The 13,140-nt window shown below is 42.4% G+C and overlaps 1 protein-coding gene across 1 annotated transcript in view; it reads right to left on the minus strand.

The window, feature by feature from the left end:
- The window catches only part of GRK7 (G protein-coupled receptor kinase 7), a 61,998-nt gene that overhangs the window by 20,221 nt on the left and 28,637 nt on the right, over positions 1-13,140 (minus strand). The window contains exon 2 of the mRNA XM_068280480.1: positions 8,631-9,068. Coding sequence (XP_068136581.1) covers positions 8,631-9,068 — 438 coding nt within the window. The remainder of the gene's footprint in view (positions 1-8,630; positions 9,069-13,140) is intronic.

The raw sequence follows: 13,140 nt of genomic DNA on the forward strand, positions 1-13,140 counted from the left end.
ATGGCATTTTTAACAAGGAATTCACTATTGAACATAGCAACCCTTGGGGTTCAAACAATGGCGAAGTCCAATACTTATATAATTAAGGTCTTATTGATACTTGGCAAACCATTACTTGGATAGAACTCTGCAAAAAAAGCCACTCCACAATGTTCTGCTGCCAAGAATAGTAATGTCATAGCAATTAGTAAGTGTTTCAGAAAGAGGTTATTATTGAAAGCAAGAACACTGGGGATCAATACAATGCAATTTGCTGGGTTGAAACAAGGTTGTGCCTTGTTTGGGCCAAAATGTGTCATACATTTAAAACTTACGTAACTGCTGAAAAAAGCTTGATAATTGATCCCACATAATGTGCTGGCGTCTAATGGAGTATATACTTAATATTTCAAAAAGTAGCAATGATACAACTATGAACACAACTGGAAAATATCCTGCATGGAACAATACTACTTATTTTACATTACATATAGATGTGGTTATATCTATAAGTGACAACTAATACATTATATACTTAAGAAACATGTCTTTTTAATTACTGTATGTTTTTCTCTTTTAGCCCTGTCAGAACCACCATCATCAGCTTAGGACTTTGACATAATCAAGCTGACCAAGCTTTGAATGATCTCATGGTGCACAGGTACTGTCATCCAAGTATGGAACTGGTACCTGCTCTGCTCAGCATTGTTGTTTTATTCAAACAGCATTCACACAGTTTGGACAGATTACAGAAACTTACATAAACCCCCAACAACTTTGAAAGGTACCAGACCTCCTCATACTGGCCAGAGTTACAAGCTTTGTCATCTAGGCAGGGTTAAAAAAAAAAGGTTACAATTGCGTTGAAGCCTGTGATGTGAATGAATGAACCTGAGCTTTGGTTCTAACTTAGAATTACTAAGATGAGTCCAATGCTGTCATATACAGTAGTTATTTAGTTATTATGGTCGCAGAGGATTCCAGTGACACTTGATCTGGTCTATGTCAGGATATTACTGAAGTCCTGGGTTCATAGGCGGGAAGATGAAGTCCTCTGAAAGGCAGCAGGAAACCTCAGAAACTGTAATGACTGACAGGATTTTAAAGCAGGGAGTGTCTCGTGAACGAACACGGTAAATCCAGCGCTGGACACTTGGGCGCAGCAGCGCAGGAGACTTGGGCGCAGCCGGCGCCACCATAGGCCGTAATAGGAACTACGGCTATCGCAGGCACAGGGAGTAACTTCAGCGCCGTCAGAAGACGGATCTGAAGTTGCTTTTAAAACAATAATTCGGCTTCCAGCAATTGCTGGAAGCCGAATTATTTCATTCCCCACCATCCATGTCGGCCTGGAGGGGGAATAGTAATTAACACGGCCCAGACTTGTGCGGCAGCAGGATTAGCCATATACTGGCTGTGTCCTGCGCCCAAGTCTCCGGCGCCGTTCTCTCTCGTGCGCCTCGTGAAACGCTAGTATGCTACAGTGAATAGACCAGAGGGTGTGTACGCTGGAATGTGTTGTCAATGTGATCATGTTGACCAAGTAGCAATTTACTCTCATTATATGCAAACTGCACTTTTATTACTAGACTAATTTAAATTTGGACAGTCAAATATGTTTTTTTTATGTGTCAATTGTTTAAAAAAAAAAGATGCATTTGTATTTTTGAAGCAGTTGCTCTCAAGTGTAAGCCAATGAAAAGCCAGTGAATAATTACAAAGGCCTGGAGTTCCTGTGGGGTTTCTAGGCAAGCACACAGTTGTCTGGGAGAAAATGAATAAACTATAGGACAACTACTTCAGAAACACTGCTTAAAAAGTACTCTTCAACTTTAGAGAAAGGGGAGTGCTCTTCCATATCATTATCTATCTAAGGAGAAAGTTTTATGCCAGGTGAGGAGGCCTGATTGCCAACACAGTCTGCAGGGCAGACAAGTGTCCTAGCCTCCACTGTATATACCAGATGTGTATACTTAATATCCAATAACTGTCTATAGATGGATGAGTGCTGAGAGAAGTGATGCATCTATGAACCTGGAGGTAGATATAGCTACCTCTTATGGAGCCTTGAGTAATGTCATCTACAGGGGGATAGCTCCTCGTAGAGAAGGGTATGTGCCAAAGTGCATCGGAAAGCTTCTAAATTATTTCCACAGCTGGCAGGTGTCGTGTCTGTTAATGTCCCACTGTGGCTCAACCCATGTTTGGCAGAATTTTTGAAAATGGAGGACATCTGGTTATGTTTTTTCCATGGTATTAAATATGTGAATCATATTTTTGTGGCAGGCAACTTTAAAACGTTTGGGCATCTTAGGAGTGAATGTGCTTTGCCTAGACATTCTTTGTTTCATTATTTTCAACTGCGGGATGCTGTTAGGTCCCAGTTTGGCACTTCGGGCGTCCGCGTTGAACCCTCTGAGCTTGAACTCCTGATGCTTGATAAAGACAAAAGTAAGCAGGTTTCTAGGTTTTATGCTATAGTGTTACAAAAAGTGGGATTTAGTAGATACAATAGAGTCAAATTACAATGGCAACAATGTCATGCACCCTAGAGGATTCAGACTGGCTGGAATCCGAGTCCTATATGTGCATGTCACAAACTACATAAAATTAAATAGTTCCACCAGACTTATTTTACACAGACTCGTTTGGCTAAATTGGGTCCTAATGTGAGGTCAGAGTGTTTCAAGTGTGCTAGTCCCAGTGCTGACTTCTTACACTGTATGTGGAGTTGTCCTGCAGTAGGAGCTTATTAGAAATTGATTACTAAATTCTTGGCTAAACTTATGAAGCGGCATATAGACGTCTCCTTTAAGGCTTCAATGTTGGATATCATTGATGATGTATCTTGCAATAAATATAAGTCATTGTTCATGAGAATTGCATTATTCTTCAGAAGTTTGAGCTTGGAGCAGAGGAGGGTTAGCGTCCAGTATTGCTTTGACATGTTTCTCCGCCTCTGATACGGAGATGAATGATGAGGTACTGCCATCTGCGTCATAAACAAGCAGGGTAGCTGGGTAGATCAATGCAAAGCGAATCTTATTCTTTACTAACTGCTGGCATACTGGATTAAACGCTTTTCGAGTCTTGTTCACTTCTGCTGAATAGTCTGCGAATATAAGAATTTTTCGTCCTTGGTATTCCAGTTTCCGTTGATTTCTATAGGCTCTCATCAAGGCAGCTTTTTCGGAGTAATCCAAGTAGCGTGCAATTACAGGCCTAGGCAGTTTCCGATCATTGCGGAGTGGCCCCACCCGATGTGCCCGTTCTACTTTGAGCACTGTGTCTATGCCCAGTGCCTTCGGGAATGTAGTGGAGCAAATGTCCGCCAAATCTGATGGTTTTACATTTTCCGGTATACCAATAAATCTTAAATTGTTCCGTCTGGAACGGTTCTCAAGATCGTCCAGTTTATCAAATATGATCACCTGCTTATTGCTAGTTGTTTGTGCCAGTCCCTCAGCTTCCTTCACTTTATCCTCTAAGTCACTCACTCGCTGTTCAGTCACCGCTACCCTCCTCACAATCCCTGTTACCTCCTTTTTGAAATCCGTCAGGTGTGACCTTATTGCTTCTGTTATCATCAAGGACAGATCAGGTCGAAGAAGTTCCACCATCTCCTTTGCCAATGCTTTATAGTCCATCTGCGGAAAATGTCCGTCTTCCTGTGCTGGCGCTGGATCGCGCTCTCCCAAAGTAGGATTGCATTATTCTACGGTAAATGTATTCAAATATTGTATTGTGGCATGCCATACCTGACCTAAAAATCCCTGTTTTATATGTATCTTTAAATTGCTGCCATGTTGGCAAACAGTTTGAATGTTTGTACTTTTATGAAACACTTTTTCAATAAACTTAGGTAAACGAGAATGGCATTCTTCTATGCCAGGAAATGATTGTTACTTAAGTGGACGTTAAGAGGAGTTCCCACAATAGATGAATATGTGTCCGTAGTGAATCAGAACATTCCGCTCTACAAACTTACTTATCAGGTTAGGGGTCATCCTTCTAAACTTGACAAGGTATGGGGCACATGGGTGGTTGATGAAAGCTCTGTGATTCCAAATTTGGATATTAATGTGCAGGTTATGCGAACAACAAAAGTTCTTTAGGTGATACCTTTAATGACTAATTGTACAAGATTTCTATGCAAGCTTTCGAAACTTTAAGTTTCTTCTTCAGGCATGTTTCAGAACTAGATCAGAACCATACTACACCTATGGTTCTGATCCAGTTCTGAAACATGCCTGAAGAAACTTAAAGAGAATCTGTACTCTAAAATTCTTACAATAAAAAGCATACCGTTCTATTTATCATGTTCTCCTGGGCCCCTCTTTACAGTTTCTGCCACTCCCTGCTGCAATCCTGGCTTGTAATTGTCAGTTTTAGGCAGTGATTACAAACAGAAAACATGGCTGCTAACCAGCATGTGATAGGCTGAGAGAAGCTCAGTCTGTGACTCATACAGAGCGTGGAGGTGGCGTGGAGAGGATGTGTATAGCTTCTACCTATCACAGCAGAGCAGCACATTCCTGCTTGAGCCGACTAAGCTGACAAAGGAAAGAAGATTAGATGATATAACAGAGATAATACAGCCACTGTGCAACTAGGAAAGTCTGCCATAAGACAGACCACATTAGAACAGGTATAGGAACATATAGGATAGAGGAAATAAGGCTGAACATTTTGTTATAGTCTCTTTAAAGTTTCGAAAGCTTGTAAAGAAATCTTGTACAGTTAGTCGCTAAAAGTATCACCAAAACAACTTTTGTTGTTATGTCTTCAGATTCTCTCCATGACTAATACCGGAACTCACGCAACTAATGTGCAGATGTCAGATTTATATCTCTAATTTTCTGAATTCTTGTATGTGATGCATGGTCTTAGGTTTTTGACATCATACACTGTAGACTTGGATTGACCTTTATATCTGATTTCTATATAACTGTGAACTTCCCTTGATATTATTTTCATGTGCTATTCTTATGATGATGGGCCCTTGGGGTATGTTGGGTTGGAGGGTGGTGGGTAAAGATTGACTGTTTGTAATTTACAAAATGTTCAATGAAAAATCTCTTTAAAAAAAATCCAATAACTAGGCCAGTCTTCCCTTCATCCATGTATAAAAAATAGCTCTGGTCACAGAAATTAGACAGTACAGTAGCGCAGTCGCTGTGGTTAGGCTGAAATCCAACAGTCTATAATTATATTGCTGATTAGTATCCTGTCCTCTCTTGCCTTCCTGTGATTATTACTACATAAGTAGAGCAGGTCAGTAGAACTTACCTGAGAGGTCCTGATAGCGCGTTTGTATAATCCCCTTGCCAAAAGGGCCGAGCCTGATAATAGGTATTGGATGAGAACACAATGCATGCTCTTTCAAAATGGCTGCCGAAATCTATCACTGTGAACATTCCAAATGAAAGCATCATGATCACTTGCTTTGTGACTGTCTGCATCCTGATTCCAGCAGTCGTCTCATCTTGATTAGTTTGAGTTTGCTGCCTTTCTCAATAACTGAACAAGTGGCCACCCTGGCCTCCTTTGGAGATCTCCTCATGGGTTCCCTGTTCTCGTTTCCTATCTCATTAGGCAAGGGAGGTAAAAATGTCACGCCCCTCCTGAGAAAACTGTGGCCTGAGAAAATGTTGTCATTGTATAAACAGGGAGAATATCAGTATGAGGAGAGTATTTATTTATAGGAAACAGATGAGTTCTGACCTCATTCTCAATATCTTACAATGATCTATTGCTTTCTGCATACAATAATCCTAGCACTGTTCTCTACATTCCACTATACATATATTAAAGCCAGAGACCTGCGCACTAAACCAGGGTTCTCATGATATTTATCATAGCTCCCATAAGAGACAGTATAAAGGCAGGGAAGGCTGATCTATCATTTGTTTTAGTTTCATGAGAATTAAAAAAGGAAAACCGTAGAAGACAGTGGTGTAGGGTTAACCTCACACAGACAAAAGTCTCACAGCGGATGTGAGATAGCTACAAAATCTTCTGAATATTATTCTATATATGCCTGCAGCCTAGGCAGTCCTTCATGCAGTAATTGGCCAACGTCTAGGCAACGCCAAGCAGTCCTTCATGCAGTAATTGGCCAACGTCTGGCCTCCTTACCAGGTGCTTTACCAGTAATTTGTTTTACATCAGCCAATCAAGGAGCTTATAGACAGATAAAAAGATTGCCTACACAGATCTCGGGAAACATGCTAGCTGAAAGTGGAACTTTAATTACATTCATACATTGTAACAGCTTAATGATTTCCTCTCTCCCGGTGGGAAAATGTTGATGCACTTGTGGTAAAATACTTGTATACTTTCCTTTATGGAAAGGGGATTGATCACACTGACTGACAGATTTCCCAATAACTTACAAAACGTGTGTACAATAATAACATTTCTGCGCTTGTAATTGTTCATTATTGCTACTACAGAATCTTTACATGCTCTAATCTATTCCCAGACATCTCAAACAGTGCTTGAATCTACCTAAGATTTACCTAAGATTAGAATATATATCGACAAACATACCAATAACAATGAAACAGAATTTACTATCTTTTGTCTTCTAATGATTGTAAAGGTGGCCATACACTAATAGATGGCCACCAAATTGACCATCAGTAGATCCCTCTGTGATATAATCTGATCAGAGAGGGATCAATTAGCTGCCCACACACTGTACACAGATTCAGAAACACATCTATTGAACATCTGTGATTCTGCTGCTGCCGCCTGCTGGGCTCCCAGGTCTCCCTGATCAAATATGTTCCGCTCGGATGTCGTGATTGGACTCTACCCTGTCTGCTAGAGCACCTTGTACTGTGTCTTCTCTCCATGCCGCAGTGCTCCTCCATGTGTCTTCACTCCATACCGTAGCGCTCCTACATGTGCCTTCTCTCCATTCCGCAGTGCTCCTCCATGTTTCTTTTCTCCTGGGGTACCTGTGTCATGTGACAAATGCTAGAGCCAAACACTAGAGCATCTGCATGTATGCTATGGTGCCCCTAGCATTTGGCCTCTAGTGTTTGTCACATGACATAGGTGCCCTGGCAGAGAAGACACAGGGAGGGGCACTGTGACATGGAGAGAAGACAAACTGGATGAGCTACATCGGTGGACAGGTGAGTGGTAGCTCTGCTTCCAATACTCTGCGTTGGTCATCCCCAAAATGATTGCCTCTAACGACATGCTACCGACCTGTCGCTGATATCTCATGACTATCAGTATGATCATTAATATTGAGATAGGTAAACTGTAACTTAAGAAAAATGATAAAGTAGATAAGCGAGAGATTTAATAGGACCTGAAGGTGGAGGTTGTGAACACAGTGGTGGTGGCCACAGTTATGCCAGTACATAGTGAAGCATGATGGTGATAATAAGGATCCCTAAGCAGCTAAATTCCCATGGAGTTAAATTACTGCCCATAGGACCTACCCATATAACCATCAGAGTATGGGCTTGATTCACAAAGCAGTGATAACTGTTATCGCGTGCAAAAATTTGCATTCGCGTGATGACGTAAATTCTTTGCGCGTTAACGTTCCGCGTTCGCGCAATAAATTCGCGTTATCGTGCAAACGCGAAGGTTAACGCGCGAATATTGCGAGCGATAACGTTTTTTCAAAGCACTAAAGTGCTCCCAAAGCACTTTTTCACTGCCGTGATAACAGTTATCACTGCTTTGTGAATCAAGCCCTATAAGTGCATAAAGAATCAACACTTTGGTTGAAAAGACTGGTAGCTTTCCAAAGATGTAGGCAGCATGTGCAAGATTGGTTATTTTTAATATCTTGGGAAGAAAACGGGGCGTTGCTAGGATCCCAAGAGACCCGTTGCACTTTTGGCCACTCCAGCCAGAAAATGGGTGTGGCCACCCAGTATGCCCACATAGAAGCAGCACAGCACCCAGCATACCCCCAATTGATGCACCACAGCTCCCAGCATGCTCGCCATTGAGACACCACAGCTGACTTTGCCTGGGGACATCTGAGGCACCCCAGAACAGATCCGGGGCATGTGCCAATAATCTTTGGGGCTAGCAATGCCCCTGGGAAGAAAGCTAAGAAGTGTCACATCTTCCTGTGTCTGTATGAATCAACAGCTACTGTCCAATTCAACTATATGTACATGATACTGTGTGAGCTAAAAGCCATAGAAATTCCTATAGGTGCCTTGAACTGGTTTGTAAATTGTTCAAACTGGCATGCTTGCAAAGTCCTGTGTAGTGAGCAGAGTTCCTAGGAGCTACAAAAACGTGATAATCTTCCCCCATCTAAAATAAGAAAGGCATAGCAACATGACAAAATTCAGCAATGCTATAAATTATGTCAGCTCACACCTTGACCAGATCATGCAAAAGTAAGATTGAGAGTTATAGACCAAGACGAATAGACACATGTCAATGTACATGCCTTATATATTATGTAAACTCACCACTAAGTAGTTCTGAAATGGTTAATTAGCAAAATCTGCTTACCATCTGCCTTTAAAATTAAATAGCCACATAAGGTCCTTAGCAAAGGCCAAATCCCAGGGAATTAAGACTTGCTCTTATAATACAAGAATAACAGCTCAGTCTTCCTCCTAGAAGGTTTGTCAGTAGCCAGAGAACAGCTTGTTACCTACCCTGTGTGAGACAGGTTGTCCATCCTTCACTTTAACAGCAAGTCCCAGGTCAGAGAGGCGGCAGTTGCCGTTGTCATCTAGAAGAACATTTTCTGGCTTCATGTCTCGGTAGAGGATCTTCAGAGAGTGAAGGTGCAGTATGCCACAGCAGATCTGGGCTGAGTAAAATATCACTCTCTTTATATCCAGTCCTTTTTCTCCTACATTGTAGATATGAAACTTGAGGTCTCCCCCATTCATGAGGGTCATCACTAGGCACAGGTGACTTTTGGATTCGTATGCATAGGCCAAAGAGACAATGAAAGGGCTATGAACTTTCTCTAGGATCTCTTTCTCCAGCAAGGCCATTTTCTCTCCGTTCTTTTTCTTCAGATGTTTCTTGTCCAGTTTTTTACAAGCGTACATTTGACCAGTGTTCTTCACTTGTATTGCGCACACCTGCAATCATACAATAACAGTGTTTGATAGATTATTATTATTTATTGCATTTATAAAACACCAACATATTACGCAGCGCTGGACAATAAATACATACAATGATATAAGGTATGACAGACATAACAAAGTTATACAATATAGGACAAAGCTGTACAAGGCAAACAGGGTACAAAATACATGGTTGTATGATTTTGAGCTGGTAAGGTAGGCCCAGTAAGGCAAGTTTGAGGCGGTCATAGGAAAGGAGCACAATGATGAGGCACCCGATCATGTAGTATACACTTAGGAAGGGAGGACCATGTCAACAGCTTACAATGCTTTAAGGCCTCGCTGCAGGGCCGCACAACTCAGCACACAAGTGATTCCCCCCCCCCCTTTTCTCCCCACCAACAGAGCTCTCTGTTGGTGGGTCTGATCACTCCCCCAGTGTTTATTTTTTATACAAATATTTATTTAATTATTTTTTAATACATTTCCATTTTTTTATTATTTTTTTATTCCCCCCCCCCCCGCCAGCCAATAAGCGTGATCGGCTGTCATAGGCTTCAGCAAATCCCTACCCCAGGACTTGACAACAATTGGCGTTACGTGGTCCTGGGTCACACCCATTGGCGTTACGTGGTCCCCAGAAGGTTAAAGAGGTGGGTTTTGAGGGCTTGCTTGAATGTGTTGAAGGAGTGGGCAAGTCTGATGGGCGGTGGTCGGGCGTTCCAGAGGGTGGGGGCAGCTTTTGAAAAATCCTGCGTTATTATTATTAGATGTCATACATAATCTATCATTTCTATTTTCGATCCTTATCTATCTATCTATCTATCTATCTATCTATCTATCTATCTATCTTATGGAAGATTCCCTCACATCATTCCTGATATCACAAGTGATAGCAGTGAAGTATTACACATGCCCTTTTGGGCCTGTACGCACTGCTGCGCTTGCGCTGCACTTTTAAAATCGCATGCGATTTTCAAATCGCAAAGCCTTCATGAAAATAGAAAAATCGCACCAGTGTGTACAGGTCTTCACGATTTTCATGATTTTTCAAAAGACCTTGCGATTAAAAAACGCATGGGTTTTGAGGGCTTGCTTGAATGTGTTGAAGGAGTGGGCAAGTCTGATGGGCGGTGGTCGGGCGTTCCAGAGGGTGGGGGCAGCTTTTGAAAAATCCTGCGTTATTATTATTAGATGTCATACATAATCTATCATTTCTATTTTCGATCCCTATCTATCTATCTATCTATCTATCTATCTATCTATCTATCTATCTATCTATCTATCTATCTTATGGAAGATTCCCTCACATCATTCCTGATATCACAAGTGATAGCAGTGAAGTATTACACATGCCCTTTTGGGCCTGTACGCACTGCTGCGCTTGCGCTGCACTTTTAAAATCGCATGCGATTTTCAAATCGCAAAGCCTTCATGAAAATAGAAAAATCGCACCAGTGTGTACAGGTCTTCACGATTTTCATGATTTTTCAAAAGACCTTGCGATTAAAAAACGCATGCGATTTTAAAAGCGCAAGCACAGCAGTGTGTACAGGCTCTTTAGGTCCCATTCACACTGCAGGAAAAAACGAGTTTTCTGGAACACAGCAGAGTGTAAACTTGAATGGTGAACACATCCTATGTTATTAAAACGATGCATTAACACTGTCACTGGAACATGAGCACACACAGACTGGACCACAAATGCAAACTCCCAACCTGCTGCTTTTTCCACAACTGTATCACAATAGTGCTGCAAACGTTGCAAATCAGACATATTTAAAGCCTATGACTAGGATGATCGGCGCATGCAGAACACTGACTCACCTGTCCATTGGATTCAGTTCTGCCAACGCTGGCACCCGCCGCTCGGTCCAAAGCAGATTGGAGCCCAGCAGAAGCATGCGGCACCCACTGTTTTTTGGTAAGGAGCAGCAGAGACATTCAGCCAGTTGTTCTTGAGGAAGAAACAAATGGCCTCAGTGAATATAGTTACCCAACTACATTATTATATTCCCTTAGAAAAACTAATATTAGGGATTTGTGGCACCCTTTTTCCTTTGTAAACATTCTCAAATATGCTCAAGCATTGTAAAAATAAAGCTATTTTAGTGGCCATATTGTGACTACCCTCCAACTAAGCTAAAGTCTGCTGTTGGAATTGTTAAACAGCACAAATGCAAAAACAGAGATGGCTCAACACCAACAAATTAACTACAATGTCTGCAGTAAGCTAACGACTTGTAAAAGATGGATAAAAAAAAGTAAATCAAGTCCAAACAATAACAAACCAGATAACCAGAGATTCAATCATACAGTTTTATTAAGCAACCATTAAAAAGTTGCCATCTTGCCATGAATCCATAATACGACAGGAAAAACAGATGTTCATTCAATTGCTCACACTAACCAATCCTCCACAGCTGTTTGAAGCAATTAGAATCGAGACATTTCCTCTCTATGTGTGGTTCCTAGCAATTTTCGAAAAAGTACAGCTTTGACACAAGCAAAAATTAAGTAATTTTAATAGCCTTACATAACACAGTGCTTGTGTAATACTGATATGCCACATGTAATGGATTGCGGAGATGCCGCCGCGCGGTCTGGCAGCGGGGCGGCTGTCTCCGCGTTGAGACCGGCGGTTTCCACACAGCAGCGTGCGTCTGGTTTTTCTGAGCTTTCTAGTGCACACAGATGGAGAGCTACGCGCGCGCGCTGGGAGGCAGGACCTTTATGCCAGTAGGAGAGGGATCAGCTGATCAGGTCGATCAGCTGATCCCAGCGCAGCTGTTGATTGGCTGAGTGGCGCTGGGCGGCGCTGAGGAGCGTTGCACTATATATAGATCTCGCTGGTCAGTCTCAGGTTGTCTGCCGTTGCGAATACTTACGTGTGAGCACTCAGACCTCAGTCAGATCCCACAGTGTGTTAGAACCAGGTGGGCCTGGGAATTCACACTTAGCCAGATCACGCTTGTGTTATACTTTAGACCAGTTCCGGGGTGTTGTGACCAAGGACCTCACACCCAAGCTTAGGATTACTGTGTCATTGCTGTGTTATACTTTAGACCAGTTCCGGGGTGTTGTGACCAAGGACCTCACACCCAAGCTTAGGATTACTGTGTCATTGCTGTGTTATACTTTAGACCAGTTCCGGGGTGTTGTGACCAAGGACCTCACACCCAAGCTTAGGATTACTGTGTCATTACTGTGTTATACTTTACACTAGTTCCTGGGTGTCGAGACCACGGACCTCACACCTCAGACTAGGACTCTGCTCTATTTCTGTTATGACTATTTGCTCTGTCGACCTCTCTATTGCTTTCTGATTCAGTACCTCTGCATATCTGCCTACCTGTTGTCAGACCCTGCCTGTACCCGGTTACCGAATCAGCCTTCTGTCTCTGTACCTGATCTGCTCGTGTGTTGCCGACCTGGCCTGCCCGACCTTCCAGGCTGTCACTCACCCCTTGAGTGCTCAGTCTACCTGTACTAGCTGTGACACTATTCCACCAAGTGTCAGTTGCAACTAGGACTCCTGCTTCTCAGAGAGTCCGGCCGGTTAGCAGCCAGTGGCCTCTTCCCTTGGAGTCCCCTGGCTGCAGTACAGTCTATATCTGATATCCAGATATCCCTCGTTGCCAGGTTCTCACTATTCCCTCTCTCAAGGAGATAGTCCCTGCACTTCCCAGAGCCACCTGCCCCTCAGGTGGTTCTCGGCCAAGCTGTCTGTATCTCCCACCTCACGGGAGATAGCCTACAGTTACACCAAACATTTACACTTTATTAGGTGTCCAGAGGTTAGTCATACTTGTATTATTGGTGATTCTGCAGATCATCCATAATCAAGTATACATCTGTATTATTGATTCTGCAGATCATCAATGATCAGATTCTCTCTGTGTGCTGACACCGATCGTTACACCACACATGTTTTTTTTTCATCATCACATTGAGCCTACCTATTGCCTGCCTGGCATTATTTTAGTAGCTGACAGATAGCATGGCATGGGGGAAGAGGGGGGGGGGGGGGTGCAGTAGAAAAATACTGAACTTCTCATTTTAGATTACTCACAAAATGATACTA

This window comes from Hyperolius riggenbachi, chromosome 4 (assembly GCF_040937935.1).
Source record: "Hyperolius riggenbachi isolate aHypRig1 chromosome 4, aHypRig1.pri, whole genome shotgun sequence".
NCBI classification, from domain to species: domain Eukaryota; kingdom Metazoa; phylum Chordata; class Amphibia; order Anura; family Hyperoliidae; genus Hyperolius; species Hyperolius riggenbachi.